We start from the raw sequence: 14,213 nt of genomic DNA, 5'->3' as shown, positions 1-14,213 counted from the left end.
AAAATCGGTCAAATCGGACAAATATTTTTGAGCGATTTTTATATCAGAGATTAGGGTGTGTTTTTTGTTGGTTATATAGTCATTTCAAAAATAAAAATTGACAAGTATATAAAAATGATAACTTTTAAGAAGAGACAAAAGACAATTGAAAGGGAATGGGGACTAATAGTTTGTACCTGTAGCATACTCGATTGGACAGAATAATGGTACTCCCTCCGTCCCAATATACGTTTGCTCTTTTGACTTTCGGTACTGTTTACGGTAAGCGATTGACTACTAATTTACGTATAATCTATAATATTAAATATAGTGATGAGTGATCTCATTGGATTCGTATTTATTATACAGTGAAATTTTTATATTTAATATTAATACGAATTTAAAGATATTAACAATCAAAAATTTGCATTGACAAATGTGTCAAACACAAAGAGCAAACGTTTTTAGGGACGGAGGGAGTAATAATTTTGGGATATATTGTTAAGGACGTATTTGGTATATATGACTGGTTAGAAGTTTGGTGGCCCAATCTTCATAAATTTTCAATTTACTCCCCAACCTCCTCTTACCATAAAGTTTCAATCCCCCTTTTTTTCTAGGACTGAATCTACAATACTATGTCAATATACTACTGTAATAGTAGTATTAAATAGACGACAAACCAGAAGATGTAAGATGTAACAAACCATTCTACTAATCACCGCACACTTCAAATAATTGGAACTTGATCTCTAATTAACTCAACTGTTTGCCTTTAATTCTAACTAATCAAGTGTCTATAAATTGAAGCTTCAACTAGTCTAGTTAATCTTTAATTTCACATATCAAGAATTGATAGTTAACTCAACTGTTTAGCTTTAATTAAATCAAGTGTCTATATTAGTATTTATAGTAAAAAGCTTCAACTAGTCAAGTTCTTATTATCCTTAATTTTACTCTAAATACTTGAGGAGAAATTAACTAATAATTTAACTAAAAAATGTTTGCATTATATTCCCAATAAAACATAAACCTAAGAATGGAGGAGTTGATATTTTAAAAAATAGTGCTTTCATTTCGGGTCCTAAATTAAAGAGCAATAAATAAGCAACATGGTCACTGAATGGTCACAATATGAAAATCTGATCAATTTTTTGGTGAATCATACAGATCTTAGCTATGCTCTGTTAATATAGGGAAGGGATAAAGTCAAAATATGAAGAAGCTGGTGGTGAAGAAATCACATTATTTAACCTTTTGCATGTGAAAAAATAAAGTTGTTGCCCTTTATTTACCTACAAATTAACTACTACTACTACTACTACTAAATTTAACGATTCATACTAGTATTTTTAACTTAGGTGCAGGACCTGGGGTCGGGCCTGGGTGGCCACCGGCACCAAAATCTATACCTGTCCTGTTTTCTGTTCAGCAGTTCAGGTATTAAGGGTAGTTCTGTTTAGGTTGTTGAGGCTTACTTATTATTCTTCATTATATCTATCTGCAAATCTTTCGTACTTCCTTTTTCTAGAATCTGGTATGAGTTTCGCGACTGAAATTTACGTGATTTTATTTGACTCATGATTACTATTCGGAGAGTACTCGGAAATCGAACAATAATAATGAATCTCTTCAAATTTTTGTTATAAAAATCGGTCAATTTTTCAAATATTGCCGATGAATCGCTCATAAATCAGTCAAATATTTTTAACTGGTTCGCTAAATCTATATCTGACAATTCGTTCGTTTCGTGTACTTTCGTGTCGTGTACTCAAAGGTTAAATACAAAATCGACTCATTTAGGGTTCGTGTACTTTCGCGTGTTGTATTTCATAAAAAAATGAATATTAATATTAATAAAATTAATTAATTAAATAAATGTAAATATTGAATTTTTAGGTAAAATATATACAAAAATATATGAAATATATACATTTAAATCATTTATAATTACAACAATATAAAGCTATGCATTATTTTCAAAGTATTCATTATATTTACACATATTTATATATACATTTATTTAATTTAGATATTAATATTTATAAAAATATTAATATTTAATTAAAAATATATTTATTTCACAAATACTAAATTTTCGTATCGTATTCCTGTCGTGTGAAAAATTGTCAGGTCTAGCTAAATCTTTGAAATCATCCGATTTATCAAAGTTTGCTTGTTATCTCAGTCGAAATTCTGAAATGTGTATTCAACTCGAACACCGAAAATAAACACTCGAAAAGTTTGCTAGTACTTAAATTAGAAAAACATAATCGAGTAAAACTAATTTCCAAATTTCTAATCTGACGCCATGAAATGTAAAATCATTAAATGTGATTGTAATAGAAACAAGGCTAAAAGGAAGCCACATTTGTAGATGAATATAGTATAACTCATCCATGATAAGGGGGAGAGGAAAGGTCAATTCTGAGCTCAACTGTAACCTAAATACCACTCATATCACAATTAATTTTCATTTGACTTATAAATCGGCTCACAATCACGACTGTTCATATGGGCAAATTGACATACAAGTAGATTCATGTATACACATTTCCACATTACAATTTCATTCCCGTTTCATAGTAGATATTAATTCCAATATTTCAAAACTAAGACTAGGCAATTATTTTACGTAGACTGCCCACTTAAAGTAGATACGATAATACAAACATTAATTTTTGTTGACATCAAATTAATTTTGTCTACAACTACAGCCAGCAGCAGCCAGGATCCCATCAAAATGTGCTTCAATCTGTCTGTATATTTGTTTATCCGCAACAAATATCTAAGATTTATTATTTTTATATTTTGAATTTGATTTTTTCTCATCTTTTAGAAGATATACTAGTTAACAAAAATAAAATAATTATCACTTAAATTAGCACGGCAATCTCAGCATGACGTGTTTTGGTTCACATGATTTTTGAGAACATATTACATTTTCGAAACGGCACCTCGAAATATGATTAATAAAGATGAACTCAATCAGTACGAAATATGAGGTAGCGTTCCATGCCTAATAAAACTCAGCATAAATTTCGATTAGGGTCAAAAACCGAAACCAAGCTCCACGAGGATCTGGCAACTAGTAGCTTCTTCCCTCTCTTTCAAACACCAGAACAAGAAAGAACTAACGTGCACATTTATTAATTTAACACAAAATGTAGGTTACCACACACATATTGTCCCCCCTACCACATTCCATGCATATGGAGTGACAACAGATACACACCCAACTTTACATATAACCTCCCATTCTATTAACTTTCCACATACACACACTATTCACACCTCTTTTCATTTTCAAACATTTTTCATATAAATATTCATTACATCCTCTACATAACTTCTACATGTCTATATATTAACTCATTCCTCTCTATATATTCATCTCTACCTGCATTATGGGACTTTAATTCAGCTTCTTCATTCTCATTTCCTCCTTACCTACTTCTAAACCACCCTATTTACTCACCCTCAACTTCTCGATACTATTACGTCGTCGTTTTGGGTAACTTTTGTCCATTCCCGCGGATTATATTTGCCAGAATCAGAAACTAAATTTATCCGTGTCGGCAGAGGAAAAAAAAGTTATGTCTCGTGTGGTAGATGAAAATTCTTCACCGGGAGAGCAGCAAGATATTGAGCATTCCGGTTTGAATATTGCACCTTCTTCGCCAACGCTAGGGCAGTTACTAAAATGTGTTGGCGATGTTCGAAAAGAAGTCACTGGTGACGACACTCCTGTTCATCAGGCTGTCGATATGAGCGGCCCGATGATCACGGAGCCTCGTCCAGTGCCGTTTGTTTTATCTTTTAGTAATCTTACTTATAGTGTTAAAATTCGACGTAAGTTGACAATTTCGAATCTATGCGGAGGCGGTAAAACTAAAGGTTCGGCTAATACAGCCGAACCTTTTGCCAACGAAAATATGTTTTCCAGAACTAAAACACTTCTCGATAACATATCAGGCGAGGCGCGAGACGGAGAAATTTTAGCTGTGCTTGGAGCCTCAGGATCTGGAAAATCAACTCTGATTGATGCGTTGGCGAATAGGATTGCGAAAGGAAGCCTGAAAGGAACTGTTTCACTTAATGGAGAGCAGTTCGAATCGAGAATGCTCAAAGTTATATCAGCTTATGTAATGCAAGATGATTTGTTGTTTCCAATGCTTACAGTTGAGGAAACTTTGATGTATGCAGCTGAGTTTCGTCTCCCGAGAGCTCTATCGAAGTCTAAAAAACAGCTCAGAGTGCAGACTTTAATTGATCAATTAGGTCTTCGAAATGCTGCGAATACAGTTATTGGAGACGAAGGTCATCGCGGAGTTTCTGGAGGAGAGCGTCGTCGTGTCTCGATAGGAACAGATATTATTCATGATCCGATCTTGCTTTTTCTCGATGAACCGACTTCTGGATTAGATTCAACCAGTGCTTATATGGTGGTGAAGGTCTTGCAGAGGATTGCGAAAAGTGGAAGTATTGTGATAATGTCGGTACACCAGCCTAGTTATCGTATTCTCGGGTTATTGGATCGGTTGCTGTTTTTGTCTCGGGGACAGACTGTTTACAGTGGATCTCCTGCTAATTTGCCTTTATATTTCTCGGATTTTGGTGTTCCGATGCCTGACAATGAGAACAGGACGGAGTTTGCATTGGACCGGATCCGTGAACTTGAGGCCACTCCAGGAGGTACTAAAAGCCTAGTGGAGTTCAACAAGACATGGCAGCATATGAAAAGTAGTCGTCGAAACACGACCTCTTATCTCAACAGTCCAAGTCCATTACATAATTTATCTCTGAAAGAAGCGATAAGTGCAAGCATTTCTCGTGGTAAATTAGTCTCTGGAGCAGTGAGTAGCGATATGAGTCGTGCATCTATGGTGCCTAAATTTGCCAATCCAATTTGGAATGAAATCGCGGTTTTATCAAGACGTTCGGTTACTAATTCCCGAAGAATGCCTGAGCTGTTTGGAATACGAGTTGGTACTGTGATGACTACTGGTTTTATCTTGGCATCAATTTTCTGGAATTTGGATAACACGCCTAAAGGCATTCAGGAAAGGCTTGGATTCTTTGCGTTTGCGATGTCTACTACTTTCTACACTTGTGCAGATGCACTGCCTGTGTTTCTACAAGAGCGTTACATATTTATGCGAGAAACTGCTTACAATGCTTATCGACGATCTTCTTATGTTATATCTCACGCATTGGTCGTGTTCCCTACACTAATTTTTCTCGCAGCTTTGTTTGCTACTCTCACATTTTGGGCAGTAGGACTGGACGGTGGATTATCGGGCTTTCTGTACTATTTTCTAATAATGCTGGCCTCATTTTGGGCAGGGAGTTCTTTCGTGACATTTCTATCAGGAGTGGTGCCTAGTGTGATGCTTGGTTACACAATTGTGGTTGCAATCTTAGCCTACTTCCTTCTGTTCAGCGGATTCTTCATAACACGAAATAGAATCCCTGATTACTGGATCTGGTTTCACTACATTTCGCTAATTAAGTATCCGTTTGAGGCAGTATTGCAGAACGAATTTGAAGATCCTAACAAATGTTTTGTGCGCGGAGTACAAATATTCGATAATTCACCCTTGAGTAGTTTTTCTGATGCATTGAAGGTGAAGCTGTTGGAGAGCATGAGCAAAACGCTTGGCGTGCCATTAGACGCAACAACTTGCTTAACAACAGGTGCAGATATATTGAAGCAGCAGGGTGTTACGGATTTAAGCAAGTGGAATTGCTTGTTTGTGACAGTGGCTTGGGGCTTTCTGTTTAGAATTTTGTTTTACTTCAGTTTGTTACTGGGAAGTAAAAACAAAAGGAGTTGATTATTTAAAACAAAATAAGAGAAAGGCAAGTGAAAAGTTGGTTGTGTGAAACCAAATGTTTATGTTTGGCGGGAGACTTTGTGGAATCTATTTAAATTTTAAAGTAAGTTTTGTTAGTTAATTATACAGTTGAATTTAAATGGTAGGTGCAAAACTGTTGCAAATACTGGCAAGTGCAGGTAAATAATGTCTTTGTTAATACTATTATTCGGAGTATGTAATTTTATCATTCTAATACTTTATACATATCACATGCGAATCAGTCTCTTTTCTTTTAAATAATTTGAGTCGAACTGGAATCGAATTCAGGTAATTGTTCAAACTATAACATCACATCCGCTTTTTTCACGAAAGCAGAATTTTTTGTAATTTTGCAGCAAAAAATATTATTTTTATCTTTAATAAACTCGTAAACACCCGGACACACATTTAAGTAGGTCGAATCATTGACCTCCTCCGTGATAGTCATGGAGTATAAAATGTAAATGTACAACGTTGAGTAAGTTCAAAACGTAGCTTCTCAGTTATCATCAATGCTGTTATAACTTGTGGATAACTATGGGGGGTACAAGTTATGTAACACATCTAATAACAAGATCTTGTAAATAATTTGACAGTGATGGTTCTCAAGCAAACTACTCCAATTTTACTACTACTTATATTATACTTCCCTTCATCCCTTTCGATTGTTTATATTTTTTATAGAGTGTCCGACACGCATTTTAAGGTGCATGTAAAGTATAGTTCTGTAACTTTTTTTACAATTTTCTTTTTTCTGAATAAAAGTCAAATGTTTTAATTTTTATTTAGAAAAACAAAATTGTAAAAAAAAGTTACAGAACTATACTTTATATGTACCTTAAAATACGTGTCGGAAACCTTTTAAAAAATGTAAACAATTGAAAGAGACAGATGTAGTATTTATTAATGTTTTGCGTATTTTGATTTGCAACTTGAAATAGATAAATTCAGTGGCATAGTTCTGTTCCTGTAACGGTAACAGTGAAGTGAAGTGGGTAAAAGTAATAATTTGTTAATAACTGCAACTTAAAATTCATTTTGTGAATCCAACTGTTTTTGTAGTTAAATTTTGGCTTATATGCAAATATAATACACACATAAACGCACTTGCACTACGAATGAGGTTTGCAATATGTTAGCATAGGTTCATAAAATATATAAATTTATTAAAAAAATGTAGAGTAATCGATTCTGGTGTCACATAAGTCTCATGCTAACAAACGTAGTATGTCCTGTATCCGCCAAATTAATAAAATGCAGGGTTTCTTGCAAGTAAACATAAGTTGAAAAAACTGAAAATGGGTCACATTATATGCGCCAATGTCTTAATTCATGCGGACACAGATAACGTATATATGTGTACTATGGACAAACTGTGCTGCAAGATTTTGGTTAGCTAAACCTAACATATCTGTGTGTAGCATTATCACAGCTCGTGACGTACAGAGTTTAAACTTTATCAGGATAAAGAGCCTCATTTTGTCTAGTATGTAAATCTAATATTTATTGGTGGAGTGATATTATCATCAAAGATTCAAAATTTTATCAAACACAAAAAGTTTGGGTGAGTGTGTGTAATTATAAAAAAAAAAAAAAGGAAATTTGTCTAGTTAACTTATTAGATCTCTTATTTGCGCTCTCGGTCTATATATTTCTTAGATTTTAGATTTTTTGAAATTAGCTTAAATTAGACTGTAACATATTAATATACATATTTCTTTCTCTTTTGCTGGTTAAACATATTCGTATACCTATCGTTTTTCTTTGACAAGTTTTAAAACTCTCAGACATCTGGTAAAATAAGTTAAAAAAAATTATTGACAAAAAGTGTTGAGTGACTAATATTAATATATATTCACGGGATCTTAGCATGATAATTGAAATAGAAATTTAGAGGGAAAAAAATAAAAGGGGACAATCTACAATAATCGTTTGTTGTAGATCATTTTCTAACAAACAGCTTGTAAGCCGTTATATGGGGGAATGAATGGCTGGGATGAGGGGACGGACCGCAAAAATTGTCCGCGAATGGGGTGAACAGACCGCGGAAATTGTCCACGGTTGATGGATGCTCCCTTATCCCCAGCATTCCAACAACCTCATTTCACCACACAAAACACCCAAAATCCACAACAAAATTCTACTCTCCAAGTGACCATTTTAGGCGAATTTGGGACATTTTCATCAAGAAATTCAAGTACTTTTGTCAATTTAAGATATATTTCTTATCTTCAATATTTTCAAATTTTTATGGCGGATAATTTATTTTCTCGTATGTTTCGTCATAAACGTGAAAATGAAAAAAAAGAAGAGGGTAGAGGGTATTGATCATATTTTACATCTTGATGATTTAGATACTAATGATTTAAATACTAGTGAAGAAAACCCTTGTATTTGTTGAAGATGATGAGTTTGTAGATAAAAATGAGAAATTAATTAATTTAGATGACGATTTGGTTGATGTAGAAGATGAAAATGATGAAAATGAGCTTGAAAATGATCTTGAAAGTGATAATGATAATGTTGAGGGTGAGGATGAAGATGATAATGTATAGGATACAAATATGTATGAAAATGTTGATGAGGGGAGTTTCATATTTGAATCAATTTTTTCAAAGTGTGGATGAGGCCGGCCATTTTTTTTGAGCTTATGCTTTAATAAATGGATTTGCTATTAAAATTCAAGCGAGCCATCGTAATAAAGACAACGAGATATATGGTCGTTTATATGTTTTTAGGCTTTATGGAAAAAGTGTCGTCGCCGAGAGTAGTAAAAATAAACGGCGTAGAGAGGTTCTTCCTAAAAGTGAGTGCAAGGTGAGGATGTATGTCAATTATCAAAAGAAAAAACGTCTTTGGGAGATAACTAGCCTTGAATTTGTACACAACCACAGTCTTGTTTCCCCTAGTAAGATGAATTTGGTACAACGTGAAAGACATGTCAATACCGTTACCCGTAGTTTGATTAAAACATTTTATGGTTCGGGGGTTCGTAATTGTCAAGTGATGAATGTGATTGGTATCATTCATGGAGGTAATGATAAAGTTGGTTTCAATGTTCAACATGTTAGGAATGTGATAAGAGACGGAAGCAAGAAAAGGTTTGATATTAGTGACGCCCAAGCGGGGTTGGACTTGTTGCATAGGTTGAATGAAGAAAGTGGTTCTAAATTTTTTATTAGGATCGAAGTTGATGAAGAGAATCGTTTGAAGTATCTAGTAAAATTTTGGTGATGTTGTGGCTTTTGATACCACTTATCGGACAAATAGATATACAATGTCATTTGTCCCATTTACCGGAGTCAATCATCATTATCAATCAGTGATTTTTGGATTTGCATTGATGCGGGATGAACATGCGTTGACTTTTGAGTGGATTCTTCGTACCTGGCTTGAAGGTGTGGGGAATAAGCCTCCAATGACTATAATCACGGATCAAGATCAAGTTATGGCAAGCGTTATTACGGATGTACTCCCGAATACTACCCATTTATTGTGTTCTTGGCAAATAAGTCAAAAATTCTCCGAGAAATTAGCTCATTATTATTCGGCTTTTCCGGAATTCAAGACAGACTTCAACTATTGTATTTATAAATCTCTCATCAAAGATTTTTTTGAGGCTAGATGGGGATCGTTTGTGGAAATGTATCACTTGCAAGAGCATAAATGGTTAAATGGGTTATATGAGTTGAAGCGCAAGTGGATTATTGCATACACTATAAACACATTTTCGGCATTTCAAAATAGTACATCGAGGAGTGAGGGGATGAATTTTTCCTATGATAAGTATGTGAGTTCGGAAACGGGTTTGAATGAATTCATTGAAAATGCCCAAAAAGAATTGGGAAGACAATTCATGAGAGAGAATGAAGAAGATTATGTCACGATTAATCTAAAACGTCCCATGAAAATGCATACCACATTGGAGTATCATGCTTCTTGTATTTACACCAAGGAAATGTTTAGAAGATTTCAAGATGAATTGGTTGAGTTTTCAAAATACTTTGTTGAAAAAAACCGACGAGCTTGTGAAGAAGGGGAGAGAATGGGGGATGTCTATACGTACTATAGTTTTTATAGGCCCATGTCCGAGCCTATGAGAAGAAATATTTATTTTGTTGTATTCGAGAAAACAAGCTTTTTGGGAATGTGTATGTGTAGAATGTTTGAACATTCGGGGCTACCTTGTAGACACCTATTGACGTTCTTCACTAAGAAACGGGTTTCGGAAATTCCCCCTTATTTCATAAACTCGAGGTGGACAATGCATGCCAATAGAGTTGATGGTGTATTGCCTTACGATTTGGATGTTGGACAAAGTCATGAGATGACCTCAACCGATCGATTTAATAGAATGACAATGTTAACCATGAGTTTTTCTCAAAGTAGCATTGCATCCAAGGAACGGTATGATTATGATGTTGGAGTGATGAATCGAGAAATACTAATTCTCGAAAGAATGAGCGTTGATGGAATTAAATCTTACAGGAGCAATTCTCATGCTCCAAATGCAAGTGCTCATGAAGAACCAATTCTTGACCTTATTATTACCCAAACTAAAGGGAGGAAAAAGGACGTTCGTTTCAAAAGTCCCATGGAATCGATTGGTAAAAGGGTGAGCCTCCAAGAAAGTGTACCTATTGTCAAAGGGAAGGCCATGATAAAAGAAAGTGTGCTAGTAGACTTGAAAATCTTAAAAATGCTTAAGAATTGCAATATAATTAGTAGTGTAGTATTTGTAACGGAATGTTATAATCTTTTAATGAATTTGAATATTTAGTATTTAACCTTGCTTTATTTTTTATTATGTTTTATTATCATATAATTGTCAATTATTGTCATATAATTGTATTTTATTGTGATAAGTTACATGACTAACGAGTATAGTGGTGACAACAACTCTGATCATAGTTGTGATTCGGTTTCCCACATTTGAAACACATTATCGGACTCTCAACCAAGCGACTCGTGGTATGAGGACAATGACTAGGAAGATGTGATCTCACCAACCTTTAGTGAGATGGAAGATGCATGTGCCGAGTTGATGCCCCTTGTGGACAATGACGAGCCGCCCCATGTGAAGGAAGAGGAAACAGACTTGTACCCATCCGATGAGGAGGCTTATAGAGCCAAAAATTGGATTGAGGCATGCAATTGGATGAGGGGTAGTGAACCGTGGAAATTAGTGAACTTTCATCCGGATCCGTACTTCCTTCCGATCTTGAATTTGGGCAACAACACGCCCGATGCAAAATGGAAAAAATCCGGATGAAATGGCGGTAAGCTTGTTAAATGTGATCGGATTGCCGATATTGTAAACTTGAGGCCTCGTGAGGGTTGTAATATGGACCAAATGCGCATTGAATATGTGAAGGATTGAGTTTCACACCTAACGGGAGGGACAAAGAGGGAACGCAGAACATATTTTGCAAGATTTCGTCTCTACGATGGCTCGAGTACCATTCCCATTACCATTTGGAACGACTCCAACCCTTACCCGTGGAAACTTATAGAAGGGCATACCCGTGATGGTTGTGTACTTGTTCTCTACCATATTGCATGCTTCGTGGATACTACACAAGGAGTTGCTCAATACCGGTTATCCGGTGGTCTTTCCAATATACTAGGTATTTTTGGTTAGAATCAATATATTTCGTAAAATTTAGTGATTTGTAGTAATCATGTAAATTTCATTCGAACCTATGTATTTTGTAATTTTCATTGAATTTGAGCGGAAAGTATGTATTTTATATGAATTCAAGTATGAAATTTAAGATTGAAAGTCTACCTATAAATTTAAGATTGAAAATTAAAATTTAAAAGTTCAATTATACATTAAAAATTGTTATGATAACATTTGGACAAAATGTTGACTTTTGTTGACTTTTTAAGGAATTTTCATTTTAATGTAAAAATTGAAAAAAATTAATTTTTTTTCTAAAAATCACTCATTACCCTATTTTAAGACTTTTGAGAGTGGTTAGGAATTTTGGAAGTTAGTTTTAGGACCAACTTCCAAAATTTAAGAAAATTCAACAGAAGATTTGCTCTGTTTTGTAACCCCACTCTGTTTTGTGCTCTGTTTTCTGCTTAGGTCCTGGGAAAAAAGAAAGGGGACGGACAACAGAAATTGTCCGCGGTCGGGCTGGAGACGGACCGCGGACAATTTTCGCAGTTGGCTAGGATTTTTTTTTTGCAGACTACAAACAGAGCAGCCAACCAGCACAAAAATCCACAACAATCCAAAATCCACAAAAACGACTAAAATCCAACAAAACTAAACTACGTCAAACCGAATAAACCGAAATAAACGTAATAAAACCCGACAATATAAAATCAAATTAAATCCAACTACAACGTAAAATCAAATTAAATCCACCTACATAATTCGACAAGTAAAATTAAATTAAATCCACCTATATAATCCAACAACATAAAATCAAATTAAATCCACCTACATAATCCGACAACGTAAAATCAAATTAAATCCAACTACATAATTCGACAACGTAAAATCAAATTAAATCCAACTACATACGAAATGAAATCCAACCACATAAGTACTACGAAGCTTCGTGATGTCTACGCATACGAATCCCGGGAATCTCCCTTGACTTCCCTAGCTGAAGCTCCCTGGCTATCCGATACCTGAAGGTATCCACCTCCTCTTGCGACCAATTTGGTACCGCGGCTAAGTCATATCCTTGTGTGAAGTAGTCCAGGTATTTCATCACATAAACACCGCAATCATTGGAGTTTCATTGCTTTGGTCTAGACGGTAGAGCTAGGACCTCGGCTAAAGTAGGGTCGCGCCGCTCAACTGGTTGTATCATATGCAATAGCCTCGGCAAAAATCATGACTGCAATGAAATTATGCTCAAAAAATGAATACAATATACAATTGGTAAGGACTATATAGAAGACATTAATAGTAGACAAGTAAAAGACCATATCACCACTTGTATATCCTCCCGATATGACGGCTCGTCATTTATTGAATCTATGATAACACCTTCAAATCGTCTAGTACCGAACATGAACAAAACCCAATGCACATCTCCAACACAACATGGGATGAATATATAGTCTGCCTCGAGAACAGAAGGCCCAACATTAGCAGTGGTAAAACCAGTAAAACTATATAATGCTTTATTCCAAGCCCTCTGCAATGTATCTCCACCGATCCTAGATGCTTTTCTGATTTTGTTCACATGTCCTTTCCCAAGTACCATGAAGTAGGGGTCCATGAAGTAATAGACGGGTTTCCTCTTCCATATACCTCTAGTGTGAATCTCCTCCTCCCGACTCCTTAACAATCCCTGAAAATAAATATGAAGGAAAATGTACGCACTTAGCAACAAGTAACATGTATGTAACAAGTAAAATGTATGCAACAAGTTAAATGAATGCAACAAGTAAAATGTATTAGCAATGAGTAACGAACAATATCATATAAGTGTATATGATCCTGTCATCAACCCATGTTCCTGGAGCAAGGCTCTGCATCGCTGATACATGGACGTGATAGTCCTGAACAGTAAGACCACCGGGAATTCTCGGCTCCATCCCAAAGCCCCATCCCCAATCTGAATATATCGCATTCTTCTTTGTCATGCTCAGACTTTTAGTGATACTCCACTTTTCTTCTTTCATCCTGTGGGATGCAAGCTTCGCGGGTCTATTGGCTTTGACACATTCCAATCTTCAGACCCAAATAACGAGCGCACGACTGCCCTATGCTTGAGAAGGCTTTGTAATGTAAGAAAAGCGGTGGCAAACCTTGTTGCTCCGATCCGCACTAAATCCATCCCATTAGTCCTCTCCCTCAATGCATGAAGGATACACCCATGCCTATAGATGAATGTTGTGCAACTTCTTTCTTGATTAATTACTTTTTTCATGCTTGGAATCTTTCCAATATCCTCTAACATTAAATCAAGGCAGTGAGCAGCACACTGAGTCCAAAATAACCAAGGCAGACTTTGTTCCAAGAGTGCACCAGCTAGCTTGTAATTTGCCCCGTTATCCGTCACCACTTGCACAACATTGCTATAGCCAACATTAACTATCATTGCATCTATCAACCCCGACAATATTTCTGCATCACGGGCTCTATCTGAAGCATCAAAAGATCGCAAGAAAAAAGTGCCTTCCGAACTATTAGCAAGAAAATTGATAAGATGCCTTCCCCATCGATTCGTCCATCCATCACACGTAAGGGTGCAACCATATTTTTTCCAGGCCTTCTCATGCCTCTCCCTCAAATTTTCAGTTTCATCTTTTGCTTTTTTAAGTAAGGGCAGCCTTAAATCGTGGAATGTTGGAGGCTTCAAACCCGGTCCGAATTGCCCTATAGACTCAACCATAATTTTATAA

At 35.5% G+C, this 14,213-nt stretch overlaps 3 protein-coding genes across 3 annotated transcripts; 2 read left to right on the top strand and 1 right to left on the bottom strand.

Annotated features, from left to right (window-relative positions):
• The first annotated feature begins 3,320 nt into the window (after nucleotides 1-3,320).
• On the top strand, nucleotides 3,321-6,075 carry LOC141702714 (ABC transporter G family member 1-like). Its single transcript, XM_074506343.1, has one exon. The coding sequence runs from the start codon at nucleotides 3,576-3,578 to the stop codon at nucleotides 5,814-5,816; it is 2,241 nt and encodes a 746-aa protein (XP_074362444.1). The 5' UTR covers nucleotides 3,321-3,575; the 3' UTR covers nucleotides 5,817-6,075.
• A 3,039-nt stretch (nucleotides 6,076-9,114) lies between these two features.
• LOC141702713 (protein FAR1-RELATED SEQUENCE 5-like) lies at nucleotides 9,115-10,617 on the top strand. Its single transcript, XM_074506342.1, has one exon. The coding sequence runs from the start codon at nucleotides 9,115-9,117 to the stop codon at nucleotides 10,615-10,617; it is 1,503 nt and encodes a 500-aa protein (XP_074362443.1).
• A 2,869-nt stretch (nucleotides 10,618-13,486) lies between these two features.
• Nucleotides 13,487-14,203, bottom strand: LOC141702712 (uncharacterized). The gene has a single exon (XM_074506341.1). The coding sequence runs from the start codon at nucleotides 14,201-14,203 to the stop codon at nucleotides 13,487-13,489; it is 717 nt and encodes a 238-aa protein (XP_074362442.1).
• Nucleotides 14,204-14,213: the final 10 nt, after the last annotated feature.

Source organism: Apium graveolens, unplaced genomic scaffold (genome assembly GCF_009905375.1).
Source record: "Apium graveolens cultivar Ventura unplaced genomic scaffold, ASM990537v1 ctg5576, whole genome shotgun sequence".
NCBI classification, from domain to species: Eukaryota; Viridiplantae; Streptophyta; class Magnoliopsida; order Apiales; family Apiaceae; genus Apium; species Apium graveolens.
Note: the sequence above shows the minus strand (reverse complement) of the source record. Positions and strands in the feature narration are given on the sequence as shown.

Coding starts and splice junctions, on each gene's coding strand:
- LOC141702712 (XM_074506341.1), bottom strand. CDS start 14,203: ATGGTTGAGTCTATAGGGCAATTCGGACCGGGTTTGAAGCCTCCAACA.
- LOC141702714 (XM_074506343.1), top strand. CDS start 3,576: ATGTCTCGTGTGGTAGATGAAAATTCTTCACCGGGAGAGCAGCAAGAT.
- LOC141702713 (XM_074506342.1), top strand. CDS start 9,115: ATGTCATTTGTCCCATTTACCGGAGTCAATCATCATTATCAATCAGTG.